General features: G+C 39.3%; 2 protein-coding genes across 4 annotated transcripts in view; both read left to right on the top strand.

Annotated features, from left to right (window-relative positions):
- RBM6 (RNA binding motif protein 6) overlaps nucleotides 1–8,059 on the top strand; it is a 107,696-nt gene extending 99,637 nt beyond the window's left edge. For both annotated transcript variants that reach the window (XM_051986227.1, XM_051986235.1), the window contains 7 exons: nucleotides 1,529–1,675; nucleotides 1,958–2,047; nucleotides 2,535–2,795; nucleotides 5,072–5,146; nucleotides 5,670–5,767; nucleotides 6,644–6,773; nucleotides 7,817–8,059. In XM_051986227.1, coding sequence (XP_051842187.1) covers nucleotides 1,529–1,675; nucleotides 1,958–2,047; nucleotides 2,535–2,795; nucleotides 5,072–5,146; nucleotides 5,670–5,767; nucleotides 6,644–6,773; nucleotides 7,817–7,942 — 927 coding nt within the window. In that variant the 3' untranslated portion in view covers nucleotides 7,943–8,059. The remainder of the gene's footprint in view (nucleotides 1–1,528; nucleotides 1,676–1,957; nucleotides 2,048–2,534; nucleotides 2,796–5,071; nucleotides 5,147–5,669; nucleotides 5,768–6,643; nucleotides 6,774–7,816) is intronic.
- Nucleotides 8,060–11,767: 3,708 nt separating this feature from the next.
- RBM5 (RNA binding motif protein 5) overlaps nucleotides 11,768–16,619 on the top strand; it is a 24,522-nt gene continuing 19,670 nt past the window's right edge. Inside the window, exons 1-3 of one of the 2 annotated variants that reach the window (XM_051986252.1) lie at nucleotides 11,768–11,906; nucleotides 13,050–13,107; nucleotides 16,259–16,424. In XM_051986252.1, coding sequence (XP_051842212.1) covers nucleotides 13,091–13,107; nucleotides 16,259–16,424 — 183 coding nt within the window. In that variant the 5' untranslated portion in view covers nucleotides 11,768–11,906; nucleotides 13,050–13,090. Of the gene's footprint in view, nucleotides 11,971–13,049; nucleotides 13,108–16,258; nucleotides 16,425–16,619 lie in introns of both variants that reach the window. The other variant, XM_051986245.1, reaches the window with a different exon arrangement.

The following is a 16,619-nucleotide window of genomic DNA, read 5'->3' as shown; positions in this document are numbered from 1 at the left end:
GGTGCGCATCTCATTAAAATTAACAACTAGAGAAGCAAATTATGACGATCTGTTATCTCAGCACAAACAATTTAATCCTTCTATATAAAAATAATCAAAATCAGTGGGACTTACTAAAGCACATAACAAACCTTTCCTATAAGAAAAATCGCACAAAAGCTAAAAATACACAGGCGCCTGGAGAAGCCACGATTAACAAAGTAAGTTGTCTCTGTAACGAAGTGCGGTATATTCACGCTGTGTCACACCGGACCATCTCACGCCTCACAAGATTGTCTTGACTTGACTTATGAAAAAGTAGAATTAGGTGCAGCTAAGCACAGTGCAGTGCATATCCCCACCAAGCTCCGTTGTAACACGTATCCCCATCAAACTCTTCCCTTACCCTTGGGGGTACGTGTACCACACTTTGGGAAACAGTGGTCTAGAATATAGAGCATGTGAAAGGAAATAATAGATTAGTTTAGAAAAGTAGGGTGGAATCAAATTGAATACCTTGAGTGTTAGGAAAGGAGTATTATTCTGCAGGTAAGTTAGGAAGCTTTTGTGATTTTGAAGTAAATAGAGAGCTGTTAAACTTTGAGTAGGCAAATGACATGGTCCCAATTTGTGCTTGGGAAAAATCACTTTGGTTGTTGTTTAGAGGATAGATTGGGAGAGTTTTAAGGTAAGGAGAATTATTAGAAGGCAGTTGCAACAATCTAGGCAAGAGGGCTAGAACACGAGAAAGTTAAAAACCTTGAGGACAAAATTGGCTATGTGGTTAAATCAAGCTAGAGGGAAAAAGAAATTGAAAGATGAAGAATTGGTCAAGGAACCAAAAGATTCTAAGAGTAAAGATTTAGTATAATATTGGAAGAGCAAGAAAGAGAGATAGTTGGTTCTATTTGGAGAGTGGAATTTAGAAATCTAAATTTCTGAGGTTAAATATTTTAAGATCTGAAGTGTGATATGTTGATTTGGGACTAAGATGGGGGGGAGAAGTAGATCTTTGGAGCTGAGGTTAAAAAACAGAGAAGTAAATTTAGTGGCAAATTTGTCAGCATGAGTATTGAAGTTCTGAAGATGGTATCAAGAGAAGATAATGATGTAGACTTTAAACTCTTAAAAAAATTAACAAACTGACCTAGAAATCAATAGATAATAACAAAAAGTATGGAGAACCAGTGTAAAGAATGGTTGCATTGTTTTAATTTTTTTCATTTTGACCTCAAACATCAAAAAATGAACACTTCAATATGTGCAAGAGAGAAAAATAGTAGAAGAGAGGTGGTTATATATGAAACTGAATTTCTTTATTTTTTTAAAGTGCATAATTTAGCATGATGGTGACAAAAGTATGTCACCTTTTGAACTTGCTCTTTTGCTTTCTTCTGTTTTATTTCTTTGATGCTCTTTTCATCTTCTTTCTTTTTTCATCACTAATACTATCTACAACATCCCCTCACCAAAATGGAAACTTTGCCTTATCACAAATATTCTCAAGAGAAACAAATCATCCCAGCATTATTTCTTAATAACCCTCTAGCAAGAAGTTTATATACCACAAGACCCTGGGTCACCTGGGGCAGAAAACAAGGGGAAGAAACACAACAGTCAAGGAAAACCAAATGAAAAGAAAGATGCCTCCAAAAGAGATAGCAGGGAAAAAAAAGCTCGAAGCACACCCACAAAAGTAAGAAATCTTTTCATTCCATTAACTGTATAGTTTACTGTCTGACACTTTTTCGTATTTCCCCTTTGCAAAATGCAGATTATTTCACAACTCTTATTGGAATAGAGATATGGACAATACTTAAAATAGTAGCTAAATTCTGTTGTCAAATACTAAATTACTCAATTCCTATCTCTTTACTTTTTATAAGCTGCTTTGTTTCTATTCCTTAACGGTCATTATGTAAACTTTGCTCTAAGTGACAACTTCATCTTAGGTTTCATACTGTTTATTTGATTTCAGGAAATCTCCAGTGAAGGGAAGGCCCCTACAGAAGATGTCTTCAAGAAACCACTACCCCCCACAGTGAAGAAGGAAGAGAGCCCCCCACCAGTATGGCTTCTTGACAGGATTCAAGGGGGATAGAGACAACCTTGTATTTGATTAAGGGAGAGCAATTATACTTGCAAGAGTTTTGTTTTTTTCTTTCATCAGGGGAAAAATGAAAAACTAAAAAAAAATTAAGGGAGGGAAATGTGTTAGCTATAATAGTCATTGCAACTTTTGACCTATAATACTACTTTCTTGTCTCACTTTACCTTGACAAAAGCCAATTAGCAAGGAGTAGAGTAAGACGTAAGTATTGGAATACTCCAGAACAATGAGGAGGAGCAGAGAGAGAGCCCCTTTTTATCTAGGATTTAGTTTTGCTTGGCTTGCTAAATTACTTTTCATTTCACTTCCAAATGTAAGTCTTGAGAACTTCAGGTTTCTCAGTATTCCTGAGAAGAAAGAGAACAGATAAATGAGAAATAGACTAAAAAAAATGACCCATATAAACAAACAGAAATTTAAAACTGATATTTTCTCGTCTTTGCAGCCCAAGGTAGTAAATCCTTTGATTGGGCTTTTGGGTGAGTATGGAGGAGACAGTGACTATGAAGAAGAGGAAGAAGAGGAGAAGCCCCCCCCTGCCCAAACTCGCCCTGCACAGCCCCCGCAGCGGGAGGAATTGTCCAAGAAGGAAAATGAAGAAGACAAGCTCACTGACTGGAACAAGCTAGCCTGTCTGCTCTGCAGAAGGCAGTTTCCCAATAAGGAAGTGCTGCTCAAGCACCAGCAGCTCTCCGACCTCCACAAGGTAGCAGGGTTGGAGTAGAGGAGGGGGTGACAGTGATCCCAACCTACTATGTGGGCACTGAGACCCTGCAGTGGGTGCCTTGCTGGACTCAGGATTGGCAGGACATTCTTGAACTTTGTTCCTAGGGACGTCACCCCATATCTTCATCTGCAAAATGGGGTGATGATGGTAAAAACTAATGGTGTGAGTGGTGAGAACCAAATGACAAGATAAAATCCTTCACAAAATCTAAGATCTATTTAAATGCTAGTTATGATGATGTCAGTGAGGTTCAGAATCATCTTATTTTTTCATCTGGCTTTCTTCTAGTATTCCTCAGCTTCTCCTTCATAGTTCAAGTTAATTCTTGTTATATCTGACTCTTTGTGAACCTATTTGGGTTTTCTTGACACAAATATTGGAGTCATTTGCTGTTTCCTTCTGTGGCTCATTTTACAGATAAGGAAACTGAGGCAGATAGGGTGAAGTGACCTGTCCAAGATCACACAGATAGTGTCTGAGACCAGATTTGAATTCAGGAAGAGGAGTCTTTCTGACTCCCAAGTTTGGCACTCTATCCATCTGGCTGCATTAACAGATAAACCTATTAACAATTAAATCAATTTTAATGAAATCAAAATTTTCCTTGTTACACATGGGTTGCCTTGAGAAAAATATCTTATCCTTTCTGATTAAAATAGTAGAATCAAATTAAGTGGTAATGGTTGTCAGACTGATATCACAATTATAGGGTACAGGTTCTAAAAGCCAATCATATTCTCAGTTTTATGCTGTATTTTTGAAATTTTGAAACTTAGATTCTAGTCCTAGTTTAAAGAATGTATGTATGAAGTAAATAAGAAGGGAGGATTTATTAACTGCTTGCTGTGCTCCCAGAATTGTGCTAAGAGCTGGGAATGGGAAATATAAGAGTTATACTTTCTTCCCTCAAGAAAGGACCAACTGGGAGACCTGAGGTTGATGAGTGCAGCCATAAAACATGGACTGGACTCTCAAATAGTCAGGACAGTCCACCCCTCAGAGTAGAAATTCCAAAGCTGAAAGGCATAGTTCTCCACGGCATGGTCTTTCTTTGGAAGTCCAGTTGACAGGGTGCCATAGTATCAGGGTGTCACAGCAGTAGCATGGCCAGAGTGAAGTATTATGGTCTGGGCCTGGCTTAATATTTTTATTTCTTGTGATTTATTTCTTGTGACTATGGACAAAGTCAGGTAATGTTTCATTTTTCTTCTCTTTGAAATGAATTGGACTAATAAGTCAGCTAAACTTTATCAAGTATCTACTGTGTGCCAGACAGATACTGTGCTAAGTTCTGAGGTTACAAAGAAAAGCAAAATATTCTGCCTTCAAGGTGCTTACAGTCTACACAGGTAATTGAGAGCCACAAATAACTAGTGTCTGGAGCAGAATTCAGGTCTTCCTGATTCCCAAGTCCAGGTTTTCATCCATTGTACCACCAAGCAGCCTGTGAAATCTGAATCTGATTCCAAATGTAGCTTACTTTGCACTGCACCAGCAGTAACTGGAGCAAAGCCACTTCCTACTAGGAGAGTGATGTGCCCCTACGCTGAACTTCATAGTCATGCTAGCTCTTGATGCTGATATGGAGCCTGGCTTCTAGACTGCTATATTTGCATAAAGGAGTGTGTGTGTGTGTGTAGGGGTGTTAGAGACAAGCATGCATTTCTTTCTGAGCTCCCTCCCAGAGAAATTCTTGGTCATGTATCTCCATCTTGTTACCTAATAATTTGTCTTAGAGAAGAGGAAATTGAGGTCCAGTCTTAACTACAAGTTATACACTGAATCAGTAACATAAGCCAGGCTAATTTAGATATTCTGCTCTTGAGAATGGCAAAAATGGTTAGGTTTTCAAACTTCCCTGACTTCTTTAGAAAGAGGATGGAAAGAGAAAGGGGTCACAAATATTAATTGGAAGAAGCCTAAGGTTTTTACTAGGAATGGCTTTTTTTTTTTTTTCCCTCAATAGTATTTTATTTTTCCAAATACATGGGAAAGGTTTTCAGCATTCATTTTTGTAAAATTTTAAGTGTTCCAAATTTTTCTCCCCTCCCTTATCCCCCTCCCCCAAGACAACAAGCAATCTCATATTGTGCAAGAAAAATCAGATCAAAGGGGAAAAAACCATGAGAAAGAAAAAAAAAAAAAGCCACTGCTAAAACAACAACAAAAAAAAAGATACACATGGTTCAGGAATGGCTTTCTAATAGAAACTCATAGAAAATTCTTTTTACTCAAAATTCCCCTTATTTTTACAGCAAAATCTGGAGATCCACAGAAAAATAAAGCAGTCTGAGCAGGAGCTGGCATATTTGGAGAGGAGAGAGCGGGAAGTATGTTTATTAATCTTTTCTCTATTAATTTTCATCCCTCAGGGTAAAATTAAAGAGTTCTTTTCTTTCTACTTGTAATGTTTGGGCTAGCTTTGTGGAGGTCCTTTGGATGGGCCCTGCTTTCAGCAGGATAGACATCATGAGAATGGTCAAGAATAGAGGTTAAGGTCTTTATTCTGGCCCAGTCTTAATCTCAGTGTAGGAAGCAGGAAAGTCACCAGGAGGATGGTCAGAAATGGAATGTCTCATTTCCAATCCTTCTCAGCCCTTATATACCTTACTACAATTACATTATAGCATTCTGAATATGTGTGAACTAGAGAACCATTACATCACCATATTAAGTACTAAGCTTAGAGAACTGTTACATCACCCTACTAAGTACTAAGTATATATGTGAACTAAAGAACCATCATCTCATCAATCACACTGACTTAACACTTTGTTTCAAGTATACTTCTCCAGAAGTATACCGGCCCTCTATACTACTGACAGTTATGTCTTACATTTTGGTTTCTAACAGGGAAGATACAGAGAAAAAGGAAGTGACCGTAAAGAAAAACTCCATTTTTCAGATTCCCCAGATAGGAAACGAATGAAATATTCCAGGGAAACTGACAGGTGAGTCATCATCCTCTCTTGGTTTAATGCTGGTAAAGCCTGTGAAACAAGGTTCTGGCCTAGCCATGGTCTTTTAGTTGTATTCATGTGCAGGAGATATAAATGTGCTGCTTATGAAGCAAATAGAAAGTATCTTTTTTTATTCTGAATGTTAAACATTATCACTAACCCTTATATTTACTATCATCCAAATAAAGTGTTAAGAAAATCTGTGTGTTCTAGGGGTCTGAAGCCACTAGGGGAGAAGAAGCACTGTTATACTGTAGAGTGAGCTTTGAATTTGGAGTTTGAGAATCCAAATATTTTGCTGACTGATTTTTGGCAAAGGATTCTATTTTTCTAGACCTAACTTTCCATACTCATTCTTAAAACAAGTACTTTGGATTAGATAAGCTTATGGTCTTTTGATGTGTATGTTGTGTGTTATGTGCAAGTGGATAACTTGGGTCAAAAGGCAATAGATTTTATCACTGTCACAAAATGGATCTTTTAGTAAACTGGAAATTAAAGTATCCCAATTAAGCCAGTACTGCTGGCTTTTTGTTTTCTTTTTCCATTGACACACCTTTTTTGGCTAAGGGCACAGAGTTCTGTGGGAATAATAGCAATCGTTATACTTAGAAATAGCAAGAAGTAGTTACTAGGATTTAAAATTTTCAGCTTAATTTGGAACTTCAGTACTAATTGCAAAAGTTGAGTTCTAAAAAAATGTAAGAGCATGTGGAAAGACAGAAGGTAGTAGGAATTTCACAAGGTCAGTCAGACTAATCTTGAGATTTTATTTTTCTCTATATGAGGTTTAATGTCTTTCAAAATGATGGTTCTTGTTCTGACATTCTTCAACCAAAGGCAAATGCTTACTTGGTTCTTTTGCAGTGATCGTAAATCTTCAAATAAAGCAGGTATTGACAGCAACAGTAAAGGAAGCTATGTCCTGCAGTCCCCAGGTTGGAAGAAGGGAGCAGGTCTGGGATATGGTCAATCAGGTCTAGCCTCAGCAGAAGAGGTAAAAGGATTTTTATCTTGTTTATCCATAACTTTTTAAAATCTCTGTAGTCTTCTATGAATAAATGGTCTTAACTCTGCTTCTACCAATACCTTGCCAGTTGACATAGGGAGTGATTGGAGAAAGGGTTGTTCAATTTGTTTTTAGGAAACAGTATTTCCTAGAGTTGATCTGATATAAGAGCTGGAATAGAAGGGAGAGATAGGGCTAAGGATGACATGGAAAAGCCAAAAAGAGACTATACTTAGTAAGAAGGGAAATGGAGCATAAACTAGATGTTTTTCTAAATGAAATGGTAGAAAAACACTAGGCATAAGGGGAAAGAAGGTAGAGATGAGAACTGGGAAGGAGCCTCAAGAATAATTCAGTGTCAGGATACTTTTTTTAGTTAAAACATTTTTACTCTGAAAGTAACAAAGCTATCAAATGTGCATTTCCACAGAGAAATTTGATTGTACATGAAATTGCAATTCTATTTCACACAGCTTGCTTTTCCTTTTAAGTTTTCAATAAGTGCGACATGTAATTTTTAAAGCTGTATTTGTACAATTCAGTTTTAATGTTTTCAGTTACATCACCCTACTAAGTACTAAGTATATATGTGAACTAGAGAACCATCATCTCATCAATCACACTGACTTAACACTTTGTTTCAAGTATACTTCTCTAGAAGTATACCGGCCCTCTATACTACTGACAGTTAACTTGGTTCTGAGGAACTGAACTGGGCTAAAATTTGGGAAACACAATAGCATACCACTTTGTCATCCACAAGCTAATGTCTTTTATTTGGTGGGCATTGCTGAAAGCTGTTTGAGAAATTTGAATTTGTTCTATTGAAATTTAAACTCTTTGTTTTCTGAGTCTTTGGGGGGGGGGGGGGAGGGCGTATTTCTTGGTATAGCTTCTGTGGTGCATACAACTCTACCTGTATCTCATTATTGGTTCAGAATGTCCTGTACCCTCCAGAAAATTTGATGGCCAGATAAAGCATTGAGACCAGCTGTATAATAGTCATTTCTTTCTTTGCCTTTGTTTTTCAGACTGAAGGCTGGACAAGGGGTCCTGGTGTTGGATCACAAGGGAAACCTAGCAAGAGGCAGTCAAATGAGACGTACCGAGACGCTGTGAGGAGAGTCATGTTTGCTCGATATAAAGAACTTGAGTAAAGGATTGAGAGAATCCCACAGGGTGCAACCTTTTGTGTCTGTCTGTCTGTCTCTCCTTTTGTTTTGTTACTGTTCTTGCTGCTAGAACTTTTTTTAAATAAAATTTTTTTCAATGTGGTGATGAATATTTTTTAATCTGCTACGTCTTTACCATTCTTTCCCCCTACACTCAAACCATATATTTTTTTAGAATCAGTGTGAGCTCTTGTGACTTTTTTGAATTGCTTCATGTTTCAGAAATGTTAGCTATGGTTTTGGACCTTTGCCACAATAATCCAGTATCATGAGGAAGGGAGTCTGCCATAGAAAAAGTCTGTACAAATCACTTAACTTCTCAGTATCCCAAGGCACCTCTCCAAGAGGAAGATTTACAGACGTGCATGCATTAGTAAAGGGAGTTGGCTCAATGAAAATTCATATATCCATGAAATCACAACTTTGATTTAAAGGAACTAATCTGTGCTTTAAATATTACCTTCCATTAAATTTCACAACTCTTTAAGTGAAAGGTAATTGTGATATCTTATTACCTTATTTTTTTCCTACCTGTGCCTGAGGAGTTTCTATTGTTTCTGAGGAACTGAATTGGGCTTTATCCAGTAGTGGCTGAGTTATGATGGTTGGATTCTCCATATGCTATTGCTAATTTCTGTGGTAGCCTGGAGTTCTCTTTAGGTTAAATAGTACCTTAACTAAAGATTAGCAGCTACACAACATAGGGAACTATTATTATTAATAAAAGTAGAGAAATTGCCTTTTGAGAAGGTCCACATAGTTGTCAAGATTGGGCTAGTGATTTCATTGTTTACATTTATGATCTAAATTCCAGCACTAACTTTGCTCATGGAAGCAGAGTGTGAATGATTGGGTGGGGAGAGGGGAAGCTTACTGATTAAAGGTAACTTTTCTTTGATGGAAATTGGTTAAAGGTATTTAGCATATATCACTATGGAGGGGTTCTAGAATATTAATTGAAAGTAATGATCTTTACTCTCTGGACCTTTCTCCCCAAAGAATTTCATGCTTTTAATATATACTTGTTAATTTGAATAGAATTTTAATAATTGACCTACCTTAATCACATCTTTAGTTATGCCCATCATTGAAGCAAATATCATTTTAGAGTGTTGATAAGTTCTTTCACAAATGGTTATTTAACTTTGAAAATCTGGCAGCATTTCCTTTCCAGCAATACCAGTGTCATTTGCAATGTACAAGATATGAGTATCCAGAGAAGATTTAAAAAAGTAATTTCTTTGACAATGCTGATTTTCTTTACCCGAGTTTTAGTTTTGACAATGATTTTGTGCCATCTCTAATACTTATTAACCTCTGTGATCTTTGGTAAATTGTGTCTTTGCTCTCAGCCCCCGTTTTTTTTTTTTTTTTAATTTTTATTTAATAATTACTTTATATTGACAGAATCCATGCCAGGGTAATTTTTTTTTTTTTTTACAACATTATCCCTTGCACTCATTTCTGTTCTGATTTTTTTCCCCTCCCTCCACCCCCTCCCCTTGATGGCAAGCAGTCCTTTATATGTTGGCTATGTTGCAGTATATCCTAGATACAATATATGTTTGTAGAACCGAACAGTTCTCTTGTTGCATAGGGAGAATTGGATTCAGAAGGTATAAATAACCCGGGAAGAAAAACAAAAATGAAGTAGTTCACATTCGTTTCCCAGTGTTCTTTCTTTGGGTGTAGCTGCTTCTGTCATTTATCAATTGAAACTCAGTTAGGTCTTTTTGTCAAAAAAATCCACTTCCATCAAAATATGTCCTCATACAATATTGTTGTCGAAGTGTATAATGATCTCCTGGTTCTGCTCATTTCACTTAGCATCAGTTCATGTAAATCTGGCCAGTCCTCTCTGTATTCATCCTGCTGGTCATTCCTTACAGAACAATAATATTCCATAACATTCATATACCACAATTTACCCAGCCATTCTCCAATTGATGGGCATCCATTCATTTTCCAGTTTCTAGCCACTACAAATAGGGCTGCTACAAACATTTTGGCACATACAGGTCCCCTTCCCTTCTTTAGTATTTCTTTGGGATATAAGTCCAATAGAAACACTGCTGGATCAAAGGGTATGCACAGTTTGATAATTTTTGGGCATAATTCCAGATTGCTCTCCAGAATGGTTGGATTCGTTCACAACTCCACCAACAATGCATTAGTGTCCCAGTTTTCCCGCATCCCCTCCAACATTCATCATTATTTTTTCCTGTCATCTTAGCCAATCTGACAGGTGTGTAGTGATATCTCAGAGTTGTCTTAATTTGCATTTCTCTGATCAATAATGATTTGGAACACTCTTTCATATGAGTGGTAATAGTTTCAATTTCATCATCTGAAAATTGTTCATATCCTTTGACCATTTATCAATTGGAGAATGCTCAGCCCCCGTTTTTTTTTCCGCATCAAGAACTTGAAGGGAAAAAAAAGAACTTGAAGGGATTGGATTAGGTGATCTCTCCATACCCTTCTATCTATAAATCCTATGAACATAAAAAAACTTGTTATATTGTAACTAGTGCAGCCAAACTAAGTACTCAGTGCAAAGATTCTTATCAAGAACTTGGGAAGTATTTGCCTTACATTTGGGAAATGCCACAATACAAAGGCACAAGGCTTGAACCTTGGCTCTGATTTACCATGTGTTACCGTGTAAGATCCTATGTCCAGGGACTATCCTATAGCTCTCCATCGGCATCTAGCCAGGGTCTTGTAGGCAGTGCATCCATTAACGTAAATGAAGTAACGAATAAACAGTTTTAAGTAATAGATTCTTAATACCTATTCATCCAGAAACTATGGGAGCACTGACTGTTTAGCAACGCGCTAGCCACTGTATAAGATTTGCAACATCCCACTTCTCAGAACTGCCCTTTTCTAAACCTGCCCAAGTTGGAGTTTTTAAGACTCCGGTCCCTACAAGCAGCAGGCTCAGGTCACCTTCCGCATATCCCCACAGGCCTTCAGATCTGAGGCGTCTCCTCCCATGTTTATAGAGCCAATCTTCAATTCCAGATGGAAATGATCCGAGGTCTACTTTTCGGTGGACTGCCTCAGTAGTTCTCAGAAGGGGTGGAGGGCTCCGGGCAGAACCCAGAGGGACTTTCTACAGGGATTATTTGTAGAGCCAAGAGGAACGTTAATGAAGAGTACAACCAAGAGGCTTTGCCTCCTGCCAATGTAGCAGTACAGAGCTCCCGGGCTTCCCACTCCCACACCCGCGATCCGGAATGAGCCTGTTGTGGCACAATCAGGAAGTAACAAAGGCGCTAGGGGGCCCAGGCGCGACTATGAGACAGCCCGGCCCGGGGACTCCCGGTCTGCCCAGCCTTCCTCCCTCTAAGACAAGGGTGGGCGAGCTGAGAGCTCCTCTCCGGGGGGCCTGAGGAAGGCACGCTTGAGGTAGAGGACCCTAGGGCGGAGGATTTCGTCCGCTGGCTACCCGAGGGAGCTAAGGCCCGGGCCTGCGCCGCCGGGCACATAAGGGACCTCCCCACCCCCCTCGCATGTCCCCCAAAGCCTCCCAGGAGGTCAGCTGCCTCTCGACTCTCACTATAGGCCCCGGGAGCAATCCTATTATGAGATGATTTTTAAGTTCTTTCCTGACGAGACTCTATCTCCAACACAATTAAACGAGACACTTCCTTCCACAAAGAAAGCCAAGTGCGTAGGCTAGTAACAGGAAAAGAGGACTCCTTGCAGCTGAAACCACACCTCCCAGCAGCCACCGCGCAGCGTTAGAGGGCCGGAGAGAGCGCGTCGCGCATGCGCGTCCATTGGAAGCTTCCAGCAGGCGGCGGCCAGCCGAGCGGGGCGAGGAGCAGTGTGGGTAGGAGACGGCGGTCGGCGGAGTCGCCATTTTGTTCAGGTCCTGGACCGTCGCTGGAGCCTCTGGGACGCCGAGCCGCGAGGGCTGCCTCGCCGAGCACGGTTAGGGGTGAGTGCGCCGGCTCGTACGTCCTCTCCCCGACAACTTGATCGTTGATCCCAACCGCCTCTCGGTGAGTTCTCTTGTGCCTCGTCAGCCGACTCTTCGGTTCCCATCTGTCAGCCCCGGTAAGCGGCGGGGGCAGGGCTCCGGGCTTCGACAGCGATCTCCGGGGCCTCCTCAGGCTCCTCGGAGGTCGGCGGGCCGAGTTTCCTTCCCCGCCCCATCCCCCTCTCCCTCCCCATCGAGCCTTGGTCCGGCACGGCGTTCGCGCCTGCGGTCGGTCCCTGTTCTCCGTCCCTGTCCCGGCTCGCCCTTGCCAAGGCCCCCAGCGTCCGGGCCTTCCCTCCTCGGGCTGCGAGTGGCTAGGCTTCGGCAGGACGGACGAGTCGCGTCCTCGGGCTGCCTTTCTTTCCTGGACGTGGGCCCGGCCGCCATTAGTCCGCCTGCTCCGGGCCCGGCCGCCCGTACCCGAGGAGCTGTCGCTCCCGAGGCCCTCGGGGCTGTAGCGGCTCGCCTGTGCTCCAAGGAGGAAGGGGTCCCTGGGGCCGCGCTGGAGGGCGCTGTCCCAGCTCTCCCCTCGGGGACCTCGCCGCTGGTGCCGGCGCCAATTGTGATGGGGCGCCGGTTCTGCGGCAGCGCCCCGAGAATTCGCAGCTACGCAGACTGCGGCTCCCTCGGGCCGGGCTTGCAGCGGGCCTGCATTTGTCCTGCAAGCTTCCTCCGAAGAATTAGCTCGCTTGCCATGCGTCCTCGTTATCTGAAGCCGCTTTGAAGCATCCTTTAACCCTTCGCAAAGGGATAAATAGACTTGGATCCCGGGTCTGTTTTTCTTATTGGATTCTGTAAGGTTTTGGTTAACACCTGAACATCAGATCCTGGCTTTCATGCAGATAGATCTTCACCGGTAGAGGTTACTCGCAAAAAGGTGATACTGGCTTTCAAACCGTTTCAACAATAGATTGAGGTTACTGGTGCATTGCCTCCTTATCTCAAATAATGAGAAACTAGGCAAGATCTGGCAGGAGTTTTTCCATCTTTATTCTAAAATTGAGTTTCATGGTGGGATGAGCACATAATCCTAGCCGTTTGCAAAGCTCTCTGTGTGCAACATAATTTGCATTAATCTCTTTCTCTTGCCTTCTTGAACAGACTTGACGTTTGGAGCTGTGTACTAGCACTTTTAAAGGACCATGGGTTCAGACAAACGGTACGTTGTAACTACAGGATCTTAAAAATAATTTTTAGTCAAAATAGAACTGTATGTTTTAGTTCTTAAGCTTTGGGCTTATTTTAAAATGAATTCATTGTTAATAGACCCTTTAAAAAAAACTTATTTGGTTGTAAGACTTTTTTATTTGCTGATCTGTTAACTATTGTTTCTACATTTGTGTTCTTCAAAGCTATTCATTTCTCCTCTACCCTATTTATATTTTACTCTGTCTTCTTTCTTCCTTCACCTGTTAAATTAACTGAGATAAAAATGAGCAGAATATGGTTGTTGTTTCTGTTACTGTCAGTGGACCCTAATTTGTTTTGACTTATCCATAGGATTCTCATTATGGTGTTATAATAATTTCAGAATCATTTTTAAGACTTTCATTTTTAAAATCAACATGCCATCCAAATATTCTTGGGAGAAAATATCAAATAACAGTATTGTGTTACTTTCAGAAAGTCTGGAGATTGTTACATCAAGTGGTACAGTTGTATTATAGTATTGGAGGCCTTGAATGTGTGTATATTTTTGCACACATATTCATGCTTGCTTTTTGCTATTAAAATCTAAGCTGTTGGATGGCAAAGACAGTTCTCTTTTTTGTTTTCTATCCCCCATTTGGCTACCCATAGCTGATTGAGTGAAGTGTTCAATTTGAATGAGTACAACAGTAGTTGGAGTTGCAGGGCCTGAGCTCAAATCATCATCATTTGTTACTTTGGGAAATTCATCTTTTTGGATATCATTTTCCTCCTTTGAAAATTGGGAGAATTCAAATAGATAATCTCTAACATCCTTTCTAGCTTTAAATCCTATAAAAAAGAGAGCCCATAGGAAAATGCAGGCTAAAAATGAGAAAGAAGAGGAAGTCTTTTATAAGATATTCTCACCAGTAATGAAAAATAAGCTCTACACTAGAGCTTATGAGAAAACAGAGGAAGAACATAAAAAATTACAAGAAGAAATGAGTGTAGGACCTTTAGGTATATATAATTAGGCCAATGATTTGCTTGGTTGCTTTCCCTACATAATAAGGTATGTTATCATCTCCATGCCTCTTTATTTTCTACTTTATCTTACTATTACCAGAGTATTCAGAACTGTCTTTTTTAATGTAGGAAGTTTATCACCGACTTACCAAGTTGGTGGCTTGAAAAAGGAACCAGGAATTATGAATGCGATGTTTTCATTCTGTTCTAGAACAAGGGTTCTTCTTAAACTTTTGTGTCATGGGCCTCTTCTCAGAATAATATTTTCAGATATTTGAAGGAAATGCTAAATTTCAATTAGAGGATATTAAAAATAAAGATGCAATTTTTCCCTCTTTCCCTTATTTTAGAGATAGCATTTTGTAGTTCTTAATATCCTCTTAATATTTACTTCTCTACCTCAGATTCCCTAGCATCCTCCCCTATCCCCAAAAGTCCCTCCTCTCTTTACACCTGACCAGGTAAACTAACACAAAGTCCTAATTATATGTCTTAATCCTCCAACAGATATTTTTGTTATTCGCTTCCTGTGACATTAAGGAGCTATTGTCTTTCTCAAGTTGATGAAATTGCTATGTATTCTCATTCACTTAAGTGTTATCCTTGTCCTTTTATCCTTTTTGCTTTCAAAAAACAAGTGCTATATAACAGAAAAGCCTATTTCTGAAAACAAAATAACTGACATTTAAGACTTATAAAAAAGCACATAAATTATTTCATCTCATAATAACTTTGTAAGGTAACATCTTTCAGCATACTGAAGTTAGAAGACCTTGATTTAGTAACACTTCTACCATTTAATGTGTAATCATAGACAAGTCGTTTTACTCTTTTGGGCCCCAGTTTCCTCATCTGTAAAATGGGTTTGGACTGGTTGGTTTCTAAAATCCCTTCTCATCTATATCCACCTACCACAAAGGTAGGTGCTTCATGTATTCTTATTTTACAAATTAGGAAGCAATTTCAGGAGGAAATTAAATGATTTGTCTGTGGACACATAGATGGTAAATAATAGTAAATTACAAATGCAGGCCTCTTTTGATAACAAGTCCAGAACTTTTGCCACCATACTGCACTGAGATTAGGATTAAGATAAACCTCACCCTCAAAATATATTGTAGTTGTAAATTAACAAATGTAGACCAGTTTCTATAGCATATGACATGATAACTTCCTATTGTTACTGTATAATTGCTGATCATATAGTTGACTCGGCAAAATATGCAGTTAATTACTTGATTGAATTACTAGATTGAAAAATGATTATTTTGGGGTGATTTTAAGTGCCTACATGACTTGGGGTGCTTGGGTGAGTGAGTGGCACTTTGTAAGAAAGACTGTTAATCACAAATTAGGAGAAAACCTTTCAAAATTAAATAAAATTGAAATTACTCCTTTTTCATATTCTAGTATTTTGGTTGCTACTTTGTAGCAGAAATTGAGCTAGGTTGTTTTTAAACCATTGCAGGTTGTATTTAAGAAGTAATTAATGATTATTTATGCCTTCCTAAATAGAACTTTAACATAACTAATTTGTGTCAAACAACTGGCTTTCCCTTGGGCCTGCAAAGCTCTCCCTCTTCTCCACCTCTTAGCTTACATGGCTTCCTACAAGTCTCATCTAAAATCCCACCTTCTACAGGAAATTTTTCCCAATGCCCGAGTGTTTTTTATTTGTTGATTATTTCCAATTTATTTTTTCATAGTTTGTATACTTCTTTATATCTCATCTTCCCCCATTAAACTAAGTTGCTTGAGAGCAGGCCTGTTTTTCTTTCTTTGTATCCCTTTTGTATCACTTAGCACAGTTTCTGACACATTGTGAATGATTAATAAATGTTTATCAACTGATTTGACATTAGTAAAACTGATAACAGTAAACCTACTCTATATTTTTTAGAGAGTCAAGTAACCAAGTGATGTTCAGATGATAAAATGACCCTTTGGTGTCATGAATAATACTGTAAGATAGACTTCTAAAATAGTTTATAAATATAATTACATGTATGGTTGGGCACCAGATCCTATTTTGGTTTTTTGCTGTTGTAAATGAGGGTCAGTTTAATGTAATGCTAGCTATATTGTGCTATAAGTTGAGCTGCTTAATGTTTTCTGTCAAGAGGACATGCAGTATAATGAACATTATCTTGCAGAGTCAGTAGAACAGAGCGTAGTGGAAGATACGGTTCTATCATAGATCGGGATGATCGAGATGAACGTGAATCCAGAAGCAGACGAAGGGATTCAGACTATAAAAGATCTAGTGATGACCGCAGGAATGATAGATATGATGACTACAGAGACTACGACAGTCCAGAGGTAGGTGAATGGGATCTGGTTTATAAAATTGTCTTCTCTATAACAGTTTGAAATTGTATAGCACTTTAAAGTTTGCACAGCACTTCATCGTATTTCATTTGATCTCACATTCATCCCATGATATAGGTGCTATTTCCTATTTTACACATAAGGAAGCAGCTGGAGAGATGAAGTGACTTGCCAAAGGTTTCATAG

This window comes from Antechinus flavipes, chromosome 1, assembly GCF_016432865.1.
Source record: "Antechinus flavipes isolate AdamAnt ecotype Samford, QLD, Australia chromosome 1, AdamAnt_v2, whole genome shotgun sequence".
Lineage (NCBI taxonomy): Eukaryota > Metazoa > Chordata > Mammalia > Dasyuromorphia > Dasyuridae > Antechinus > Antechinus flavipes.
The sequence above is the reverse complement of the archived record's forward strand: the minus strand, read 5'-3'. Positions and strand labels throughout refer to the sequence as shown.